The sequence below is a fragment of the Canis lupus genome, chromosome 21 (assembly GCF_048164855.1).
Source record: "Canis lupus baileyi chromosome 21, mCanLup2.hap1, whole genome shotgun sequence".
NCBI lineage: Eukaryota > Metazoa > Chordata > Mammalia > Carnivora > Canidae > Canis > Canis lupus.
Window position 1 is genome coordinate 45,053,051 of NC_132858.1, and position 12,329 is coordinate 45,065,379.

Consider the following 12,329-nt stretch of genomic DNA (forward strand, 5'->3'; position numbering starts at 1 on the left):
CTGCTTCTCTCTCTGCCTGTGTCTCTGTCTCTGTCTCTGTCTCTCTCTCTCTCTGTGTGTGTGTCTATGAATAAATAAAATCTTTAAAAAACATCACTGTGACATTAATATTTTGGATGCTAAAACTGAGATGACAAAAGCTAAGTAAATTTGTCCTTTTCTCTTTCTCTGTAGGTTCCAAAACCCATACTGTTTTTTAAAAAGATATACTTATTTATTTTGAGAGAAAGAGTGAGAGCATATGTGGGAAGGGGCAGAGAGGGAATTTCAAATAACTTCATGCTAAGTGGGGATCACGATACAGGGATCCATCTCATGACCCTGAGATCATGACCTGAGCTGAATGAAGTGTCAGATGTTCAACTTACTGAGTCTCCCAGGTGCCCTCAAAGCCCATACTATTTGAAATCTATGGGGAAAGTACGGAATATATATGCACCATGAAAGGCAACAACATTAGATAAAAATTTCTAATTGCTTGTTTTCATTAATACTTGACAGAAAAAAATAGGGTTTTCTCTTTGAAACAAAGGGTCCTTGGAGGTTATATTCCTATTTGTATGTACATACCTTCATTTATCGAAGGAAAAAGAATCTCTTGATTAATCCCTCCTCTATCACTCTCGTGGTTGACAATACATTTGTGTTCTTTATCCATAGACGCTCCAGTCACGGTCAGCCAGCTGAATTTCATGTATGTGTCCTTAGTCTTCATAGTGTTTCCCTGCTGGGATTGCAGAACTGTTTGGTCATTCTTTTCTTTCCAATCTACCTTGATAATTTCAGGAAAAAAATCCTCGAGAAGACAAAGATATGTTCCAGCCTTATGGATTTTTATTTCAGAAATCGAAGGAAGAAAAACTGTGGGCTTGGGGGAAGTGTCTTCATTGGCACTTTTATCTGGGAAAAAAATGGAATAACAATAAAAACATAATGAGAGAAACACAAACATTTTGTGGTTTGGAACCAACTAGCACATGGTAAAAGGAAGGAAATATTGCTGTAGAATTAGTGTGTCATGGCCCTTCATCCACAGTGGTTTATGACGTACTTATTTTCTTAGTTTCCACGGGAATAGAGGTTCTCATGTGTAACTTGCCCAAAGTCATAGCTATTAAGTGAAAGAGTCTCGAACATAACGTGGAATATTTTGACACAATATACAGTCACTCGTTTGAATGGGAATCTATCGAGTTGATCTTTTAGTTACAAATATGGATCTCATACCCTCTTCTGAGTACTGGAATTCTTCACCTTGATTTCTGATTTTATAGAACATCTCATTCTTGCATCTGAACCACTGCAGGATTTTGTGTAAGGCAAAGTGTATTGCTTCACCTCCAAATTATTTACAATGCCTTAAATTTAGAAACAAAATGTCAATATTTCCAAAACTTCTCTTTTAAAAACTTTACTGATTATTTTTAAAAATGTTCTTATAGAACCCTAATCAAGTAATGCACTGGTCAGATTTTTGTTCTGCTTTAGGAAATGTTCACTAAAAGTACATTTTATTTTGGAATTTCATTTGAAGTTGTAGCCTGAGTGAGAAGACACTGTATTTTGAGTCTAAGCATCCCTCCTTAAATTTGAACCTGCCCTACATAAGCCTGCTGAATTTGTCGTAGTACCCCTCAATTTTCTTTCATTTCAAATGCTAAATAAAATTATATGTCAAAAGTTATTGTCAGAGTTTCTTGCAGATGGGATCAGAACTTCCTTTACTAATGGGAATAAAGTATTGGGGATAGCAATTGGACCTATGTCAATCGAGCATCGAGATTCATTCCTTCGTTTGATCCTCATTGAAAATATGTCTTTCACACACCAATTAATAGGGAATCACTTGTCTTATTTTATCCAATGACTTTTCAGTGTTCAGAAAACCAAAGGAAACCTAGTAAAGCCTAGTAACATGGAGTCAGTTCATGGAACTGCTTTGCCTGTCTTGTCCAAAGCAAATGGCATATTTTTCCCACCAACATCACAATCTATGAGCATTCCAAGCTCTCAACAGTAATTTCTACCTCAAACTGACTTCCGTCCAGATCATGTCCAAAGTTTGGCTTCAAACTTCTACAGTTTTCCTTCATGATGGACTAACATGATCAATGGCTGGTTGCCTGGTCCTCCAAACTTCCCTATTGTCACATTAGATCATTAGGCTGTTACCTGCCTGACCAGGTCTGCTGAAGGTCACCATCTATAAGTGACATTAAATGTCATGATGCCCATAGCAATGTTGCAGTAATAGAATGAAATGCATTTATTTAAAGACCTTTTCATCCATTTTACAAATTGGATGTGGAAGGCAATGCCCACTGTGTCACTTCACAGTCCTGCTAAAGGACTCATGCTTTGAAGTCTTTTTCTCATTTTATGGTGAGAAAAACAAAACATATTTGAAAACTTGGTGTGCTTCATTTTAGCAGTTACTAAAAGGTTGTACTGCACTACATTTTTCTCCTATCTTTGAACATTCTACCCTATGCTTCTCGCCAGATACACGGGCCTTTTTTCCTTCTACTTTCTTCCTTAGTGCTTTTGGTCTTCCATTTGTATCTCCAGGCCTAACTGTACTTGTGTATTTTATTTTAGGTCTTCTCATGTAGATTTTGGAAATCAGAGGCATAAATAGATGAGAAATAGGTTGTGCATTAGAGCTTGTTTCTTTTTCTGTCCCAGAGCTTGATAGTTCAGTGAGGTCTACCTTGAAGGTGACATGAAAAGTGGCAGAAGATATTTGCAAATCACACTCTGCTATGTAAACAGAAAACATTCAGGATCAAACATGCTGAAATGTCAGAGCATAAGATGAAGCTTTTGTTCTCAACATTATGCCTCATAAAAAAGAGGTTGCCTTCTGTTTTAGTTTGAGCAAATTCCCATTTCTAAAGAAGCCCTTCTAATACTCTATTTTGCAACCATGACTCTTGGATAAGATATCAACCTGGAATACACTCATTTGAAGCTAGTTATGGAGGTAATACTGGTAAAAAGACAATAAAGACTTTTAATAAGGATGGTAAATATTACTTGGGACTAAAGTCTCTATACTTTATGCTGATATTGTAAATATATAGAATGACAGAATGACTTATTTTGTAAATGGATAACTATCTTTTTCTTAAAACATCTAGTGACATCATCATAAGGGTGTCACCAAACAGACAATCAGAGCTTAAGATGATTCAGAAATTTGCTCTAAAGTACACATTTTATTTTAAAAAAAATTTTACTTATTAATTCATTAGAGACACAAACAGAGAGGCAGAGACACAGGCAGAAGGAGAAGAAGGCTCTCTGTGGGGAGCCTGATGTGGGACTCGATCCCAGGACCCTGGGATCATGACCTGAGCTGCAGGAAGATTCTCAGCCACTGAGCCACCCAGATGGCCTAAAGTATACATTTTAGATACATGTGAGAAGTCTGAATAAAATTTTTATTGAAATAAGAGGGCAAAAAAAGTATTTCTCGAGTGCTATTTGTAAAAAAATAATTTCTAATTTGTTCCTATATTCCAATGAAGATATAAAATACCAAACGCGAGTATTTGAAGGGTACCTAGGTGGCTCATTTGGTTAAGCATCTGCCTTTGGCTCAGCTCATGATCCCAGGGTCCTGAGATGGTCCCAGTGCATTGGGCTTCCTGCTCAGTGGAGTCTGCTTCTCCCTCTGCCCCTCCCCCCAGTTCATGCATGAGCTCACTCTCTCAAATCCCTCAAATAAACAAAAATTAAAATCTTTTTTAAGAAGGTGAATATTTGACCTGATATGTATATTACTGTAATTTTATATATTCAGTATAAAAATTCTCCGTTGTTTACATTCAGACGTTTCCACTGTAAAGTGAGGGATCAACTTATGTTGATGCTAAGGATATATGTAGTAATACTTGTTACGTTCTACTCATTTTTAGAAATATGTAACAATGAGTCTTAGAAATTGAAATTATCTTTCAAAAACTGATCAATTGTTCTAGAGTGACCTGTAGACGAGATCATAATTAATATATTTTTCTGTATTCCTGATTTAAAAAGAATTCCACGGAGTGATAATTAGAACTTGTAGAACTGACTGTTTTTAATGAATGACCATGCCCCAACCTATGCAGTAGCTATTTCCATATTTAATTTCATTGATCTCCACAACATGCACTTGAAATGGTTATTGCATTGACAGAATGAATGGATGGAAATATAGCAAATGTTAACAGAATAAGTGTCATTACAGAACATGAGAGATTCCTAACTCTGGGAAACAAACAAGGGGTAGTGGAAGGGGAGATGGGCTGGGGGATGGGGTGACTGGATGACGAGCACTGAGGGAGGCACTTGACCGGATGAGCCCTGGGTGTTATAGGATACGTTGGCAAATCGAACTCCAATGAAAAAAATAAGTGTCATTACAAATTTCAATACTTTGTTTTTTTTCTTTTTTCCAATTTTTCCCTAAGAAGCATGTATTAGTTTCATATTTTTAAGAAAGCAATTACCAGTGAATCAAAATTTATTTGCTGAAGGATATTTATAGAGAAAGCGATAGACCCAAAAGTCTGTAGTCCACATTTTTCTCTGAACCACCCTCTCCTTAAAAGTATTTTTTTCAATCTTGTGAGTTACATCTGTCAAATTTTTAATTAGATTGTTAGAATTTACATTGAAGTCAGTTGGAAAAAAGACCAGAAAGTTGCTTTTCAATTATGAATTCATGTGGACCTATGATCACAACCACTAAAGGCATAAAAATATATCATTTCTTCTACTTTTCCAGTGTTTCACCAACCTTGTGAAAAGACTTTGAAAACGTTTATTGGAATAGATTCTATAAGGTAGCAACAGCCCAGTGAAATATTGTCCCTCATCCCGGCAAAATTTCATCCCTAAGGTTAATGAAGATGAACAAACTTACTAGACTGAATTTGGAAAAAACAAACCCAGCTTATGACACTCTCAGAGATGTTTGTGCAGTTAAATATGTCGATACCTTATATGAATCTCCTATAGACAAAATTGCAAGTTCATCAATTTTGTCTTATTTTTCTCCACTGGTTATTTTTGGAATCAAATAAATAAGACACACAAGTTTTCATAAAAATCTTTCGAAGCAGATATTGCTAATGGACCCCTTGGGGGACTACCATTGCTCTAGCTACTTAGCTCCCTGTTAATACCCTCCAAGCTAGCTTAGTCATCAACTACCCCCAGGACTGGAACAGGTCAACCACCTCTCCCAGCATCTCACTGCTACTGATGACCAAACTGGGACCAAATCCTAGAATTCAGAGCCAGTACCAGCACCTAGTCTGTCTCCCCTCCCTACCTTGTACTGAAGAATTTTTTAAAAATTTTACCTGTAACCCTGAGAATTGTGCCAGGACCAAGCACTTTGTTGTACCAGTAAGACCAGCCGCACTGTCTGAAAAGCTTTTACAGAAATATTCCTTTCTGCCCCTTATAAAATTTGCCCATATTTTTCAATATTTATATAAATATATATAAATAGGCCAGCTAGCATTAAATAAAGATGAATTTCAAGCAAAATCACATTAGATAGGAATGTAGTGAAGAATGGATAAACTAACTGATCCCTCTCTGCTTGGGCAGTTTGGGTCTGTCTTTACCATCTCACTCACAGGTATCGGACAGTCTGATTTTACCGATTCTCATCATTTCCTGAAACATCTGAATCTTTTTTCTTAAAAGGTTTTCATGTATCATATCAGTTCTTTTCCTAGAGTGTAATTTACACTTATTACTTCTATGATTTTAACAGAAGGACAAAAATAGAAGCAATATATTTTAATATTTACTATATGAAATTTCAATATTTGGTAGGAATTTTTTATTTCTACACATTGAAGGTTGGATATCTGGTTTGATTATAAGGTAAGTTCTTTCCAGAATTTAGTCCTCACTGATAGGAGGTCGAATATGTTGTTAGGGAATGTGAAATATTAATGATCATCTCTTAACTTATATCTTCTGAAAGACTGTTCCTTTGAACTTGAAATTACCCTCACAAGTTCCAGGGCATTGATTTAAAATCCTGTGCTGCTCATCAAACGATCCTATTTGTTTTGGTCTTTCTGCGGTTGTCCAGCATGAGTGGGAAGGCTGCTCTGAGTTACGCAGCTAGTCCTGCATAATTCCTCCCGTTCTTCTGCCAACTTCGATATTTCCAGCAAATTTGACACCAATACAGAAAGATTGAAAGGAATGGTGTCAAAAGGACCTGTCCTTTTCTTTTTTTAAGAAATACCCTAAGTATCATATTGTTAGAATTTAATAAATACATATTCAACATGACTTACTTAATGTCTTGGGAGGGAGGAGAGGCAATTTTGGTGCTGTGATTAGAAGCAGAATCATTGCTTTCTGCATGAGGAGTAAAACAAATTATGAGCTATTACTAGTTAAACATTCAACTACATAGTCTATTTAAAAGGTCAGACTACAAAAGAGTGTAGATTTAGAATAAAGTTATGGCTTACTGTTTCTAATAGCATTTAGTGGTATAAACCATGCCCTTTGGAACAAATATCTATTGAGTCCCAAACTTTGCCATAGTAACTAGTCATGTGAATTTAGGCAAATAGTTGAACTCTCTAAGCCTCAATTTCTCCATCAGTGAAATTGGAATAAGAAAATCCTCTACAACATTCTTAAGGATTGAAATAATGTACAGAAACAGAGGTATTTGATTCTCAGTAAATATTAGCTAAGGTATTATTGTCTTTAATCAAATGGTTTGGGGCATCTTTATCAAATTTTTCACTAAACAGATATAAAGATTTGATAAGAAATATGTATTTACTATATAAATTAAGAATGCAAAAGAGCTCATGAATCCCACATTCTGTGTCTCTGGCAGCCACTGGTCAAAAAACATGGCTCAATCAGGCCACAATCTAGAATACATACCCACTAAGCTACAAGCTTATGAGTGTTGGGACTACATGTTGTGCAACCATGTCCTTCTAGTGTCCAGCATAGAAACTATCTTCAGTGAGACAATAAATGAACAAATGAAGATGTAAACCATGCAGACAGACTCTCTTCATGGATTCTGGGTCTGAAATGGTTCACTGAGCTCACAAATTCCATTAAACTGGTCCGTCTCAAGGCAATATCACAATACTCACAATAGCACAAATTGTGATTACTCTCAGCTGACCTACTAAGAAGCTAGAGTCATAAAAATATGTTGATTTATGTTCTATAGTCATCCACTGCTCCATAGTCATTCAGTTAAGAGTTAAATTTTTGCACTGCTCTTAAAGATGAGCTCTAAAGCAGTCATACCTGTTTTGCAGGTAACTAGAAAAAGGAGTACAATTTGCCAAGACAGGAGCACTATTAATACTAGAGCTAGTTCATCAAAGTGTTTCTCACTGAAAAGACCATCTAAAAGAAAGCCACCTTGAACCAAGAGCTTACACAAATAGTTCACAGACACAGTCCTAAAAAATCTTAAATTTAAGTCTGCATCTGTACTGTTGTGTGTATATTTCCTAAAAGTAGAATTTCAATCTTCTTGCAGCAGGGAAGTAAAAAAACTTTATGCTCAAGTGTTTTTATCACCATATATAGTGGCCATTACCTGCAAAATTGTTGTCCATATGCTGAGAAGATCCTACATTGTTTTTTTAAACACATCTATCAATTCTTCATTTACAGGATCAAAAAAGAACAAAGTTACTTACAAGGAGGAGTTACTATAAGCCTAGTACCTTCTGTAAATATCTTGATCCAGCCCGGTTAGAGGTTATCACACTGGTTAGAGTGTCTACAAAAACATCAACGTTCTCCGGAGCTTCATGGGAGGACCAGAAGGTAGAAACCTTTCACTGGCAATTTGATCATTTGAGGTCATTGAAAGTAGGGCTCATGGCAGCTGATATTATATAAAGTCTTCCTCCGATTAATTGAACCAAGTGTCTGTTTTGATGGGGGCAGTAAACACAGAAAAGTGCTGATGGAAAATGGGGACAATGGGAGCAAATAAAAAGAAAGAGAGAGAGATAAAGAGGGGGAGAAAAAGGAGGAGAAAGAGAAGAAAGAAAAGGAAGGAGAAAATATGAAAATAAGAAGAGGAAGCAAAGAAAGGAAAGGAAGAAAAAGAAGTGATAGGGACGGAATGATCAACCAACGACTTCCCTAAATTACCAAGAAAGTGTTCAGAGACTTAAGATATTTTGATTTCCAGGTGTTCAAGTGTGTGAAATTGCTCAGAAATGCATCAAAGGAAAAGCCCTTTTGTTCTCACAAACACCAGGCCTGTTATGTCAGCAATGTGGGATTGCATTTCAGAAAGAGGATATGCATTAGTAACTGAAAAAATGATCATGCCAACAGAAACATACTGCATAAATGTGAATAATGGTCTCCATCTCCAATTTTCAGTATGCCACTTTTACCATTTGGAAACCCTAATATATACCAGGCAAAGAAAAAAATGAGAAAATAATTCCTTGATGAAAATATTTTCCTGGAATGAAAAGAAATTCTAACTCTTGTAGAAAAATAGATTACTCATTAAAACCGAAATTAAAAAACAAACCCAGTTCTCTGATTTGTTTCAACAGAAGCTTCTTGGAAGCTATTCCATGAGCTTTGGAAATGTAGAGCCCTGCCTCTGTGGATATCCAGCTTTGGACAAGGCATTTGGATCCCTGGCTCCCTACATCCCCATTTGTGGAGTGGGCGTGGGCTTTGTATGTCCAAAGGCCCTTCCCGATCCAACAGCTAATGATTCTGTAATTGAGAGCAGGAAAGGCTCTGCCGTGGTTTCTCAAGCGAGAAAAGAGTTCGGGGTTAGTAATGGAGAAGGTATTCTTACAGGCCCCTTCTGATTTCATGCATGACCTTGTGAGATCCCAGCAGCCTCCGTAGCAGGTGGATTCATCAAACTTGATGACATTGAGGATCATCACTTACAAGACTCCGTTGTCTTTCTTATTCCTTGTTCAAGCAGGAATTGGGCTAGTATTGCTTGTAATCTTGGATGAGCCATCCAGGATTTATTTCAAAGGCTCTCCCATTTTTTATCGATACTGCTGCACAATGGCCATCTCCAGGGAAACCCTTGAGAGTTTGCAACCTATCTGCAAGCTTCTGTCTGCTGTTCTGGTGAAGGAGACTTGATCCTTAGAGAATCTCAGCTTGCTATCTTTATTTGAAAGCCAAAGGAGAGAAATCAGAGATGCTTGAACAAGTTGACAGTCGGCATAAAAACAGTGAACAGACAAGAAAGGAGTATAGTCAACCAAGAAACTCAAGTGAAAGATAATTGTACATCCATGGATTTGGCATTGCCCCTGACTGGTCAGAATTTTCTCCAAAAGGGGGCATAAATGAGGACTGGGGAGGCAGTGGCAGTCCTTGTTCTTCAGAGACAAAACAGGAGAGGAAGTTTGCTTTAGAAACAAGGAAAGAGGGTCACCTGGGTGGCTCAGAGGTTGAGCATCTGCCTTTTGCTCAGGTCAGGATCCCAGGGTCCTGAGACCGAGTCCAACTTCAGGCTCCCCACAGGGACCCTGCTTTTCCCTCTGCCTGTGTCTCTGTCCCTCTCTGTGTCTCTCATGAATAAATAAATAAAATCTTTTAAAAAAAGAAGCAAGGAAAGATTGTTCATTGTTATTTTTATTGTGTTTTTGGTGTAAAAAATTACCAGGTTCCTAAAAAACCTCACCCAAACATTCATGTTATAATCATTCCAGGTTATCTCCCTTTGGAGGGCAACACCTTCACATTTTTCCTTTAGGTTTTGTTTCAAACATTCCTATCCTGGGAGGCCTGGGTGGCCTAGTGGTTGAGCATCGGCCTTCAGTTCATGGCATGATGCTGGGTTCCCAGGATCCAGTCCCGCATTGGGACCCCCACAGGGAACCTGCTTCGCCCTCTCCCTATGTCTCTGCCCGTCTATGTGTGTCTCTCATGAATAAATTTTTAAAAATCTTAAAAAGCAACCAACAAGCACACCAAGGATAGGTGTATCCCTAAGGTATTTTTCTCTTTCAGATATAGATTTTTCACTATAGTTGGCAAGAGTGTAGGGAGTTAAGGCTATCATGAAAATTGGAAGAAAAGACTTATTACAGTATATCATGAGATAATAATCCCACAACTTTATGCAGAAATAAGATACATTTTATAGATCAGTAGTTGGAAGAAAGTTCACAAATTTGGGGGGATGTTAACAATTCCTGTACTTTTTGATTTAGATGCTCTGACATTACTATGCTCTCTTGTGAATGAAGAAAACTCTTGGAGGAAAACAATCTTTTATTTTATTACCCCGGACTCTTTTCCTATTCACAATTCTTAGGTTTGTAAATACAGCAAATCTTACTGTTATTTAGAGGACAATGTAAGATGTGACTTTCCAAGAGTCCCTGAGTTCCTGTGTTAGCTGAGGTGGCTCAGGAAGGCAGTTTAGCTGTAATGGGAAAGGACAGTGTGACGTGGTGACCCAGTGCTAGAACTGTCCTGTATGGAACCTCCTTCAGTCCCCAGAAACCATATGAGCAAGATTTAGTGACTTTCCTGGATGGTGGTGTCAGTGAAGTGGCTGAGCAGATATTCAAACCTAGGTTTATATCACTCCAAAGGCTTTGTAGCTTCCAACATTCATTCATTCGCTGAAAGTCAGCACCCCATTGCTCACACTGGTATGAATTCCTTCCCAGGAAGCTTTCATTGGTGGAGAGTTAGAGAAAATTCACACTTCCAAAGCCAGCCTAGTCCCCAGAGAGGTAAGGATAGAAGATAAAGTGACCTTGGATCATTTGGGCTTGGATTAAGTAGTGAGGAGTTAGACTGGACTAGAAATTCATTGTTGCAATGTTATCAGGGTTCAAATTTGCTGTTGTCAAAGTTCAAACATTCAAAAATCTTCCAGTTCCACTTTGTCTCTTTTATTTATTTTATTTTATTTATTTTATTTTATTATTTTATTTTAGAGTCTTCTTCCGCTCCCTAGAGGAAGTCTGCCTCTTGGGACTCTCTCTGATCTATTCCGCTATTACCTTTATTCAAGGTTTGCCAGCATGGTAGTGAAAGGCCAGGGAAGGAAACATCCTCTGATATTTCTCTTAATCTCAATTTTAAGCTGATACAGTGGAATTGGAATGGACTCATAAGGATGTGGTCTTCACAAGTATCCTGCCTGTTTTCCAGAAGTGGAATATTTTCTTTTTTTTTTTTAAGATTTTATTTATTTATTCATAAGACACACACACACAGAGAGGGGGGCGGGGGAGGCAGAGACACAGGCAGAGGGAGAAGCAGGCTCCATGCAGGGATCCTAGGACTCCAGGATCACGGCCAGGCCTAAGGCAGGCGCTAAACCACTGAGCCACCCAGGGATCCCAAAGAAGTGCAATATTTTCAATCTTTGTCTCCTCTCCCAGCTGCAGGAGGTACCCAACTACTTCAGGCAGTGGTTTGATGCCCATCCTAACGCACTGGAAATCTTGTTATTTTTGGACATAGCATAGATGTGTGAGGCACAGCTCCAGTGGTTGCCTCCTTTGCCTTCCCTCAACTGCAGTGGGATTCCACTAGTGCCCTCCCTGATATGAAGTCTCTTTTTCCTGCAGTGGTGATGGGATAGATTCAGCTGGGTGGAGTTTAGCCATATTTGTTGTTCCTCTCTGCAGCATCAAGGGGGAAGCTCTCTCTGGATTGTCCCTGATCGTACTTGCAAGAATTTTGTGAGGATTCAAGAGAAGATGCTTAAAACTACTGGGAAACACGCTTTATATGGTTCCAAGGGGTTCACCCTCTCCCACTAGTCTACTGAGCTCTTATTATTTCATTAACAAATTCAACTTTAATCTGTGACCAGGTGAATGTGTTTGACAGGATCTGTGCAAGATGAGTAAATGCTCACCTCCTGTTCCTCACTACAACTGCTTGTCTGCCTCTAGTTTTTGTATAATCACATAACCTGCAATGTCAATTCTATGATGGACTCAAACAAAGTTTAATATTTCATTCCTGCTATGTTGGATATTATTGTAAAATGTCAGCAGTGCCATTTCCAGCTCTCCCCATCTCTAAGCACATGCGATCCATCATTTATTCAACCAATCTCCTATATTTGGATGCACTTAAGTAATTTTACATTTTGTAGTTACCCAATGAATACCTTGTGCATATATATTTTCATAGTGTTAAAATTCTGCCTTCAGAGTAAATTTCTGAAAGTGTTTTGGCTAGCTTGAAAAATAAATGCATATTAACTTCTGTTAGATATTTCCCAATTGCCCCACAAAATGGTATATTTTGCATCCTAACCAGATATGTATGAGTGCCTGTTTACT

General features: G+C 37.9%; 1 gene segment (V, D, J or C); it reads right to left on the reverse strand.

Annotated features, from left to right (window-relative positions):
• The window catches only part of LOC140613132 (T-cell receptor gamma chain C region 5/10-13-like), a 44,280-nt gene that overhangs the window by 11,201 nt on the left and 20,750 nt on the right, over positions 1-12,329 (reverse strand). The window contains 2 exon segments of the C gene segment in view: positions 571-900; positions 5,355-5,419. Of these exon segments, the coding sequence occupies positions 571-900; positions 5,355-5,419 (395 nt within the window).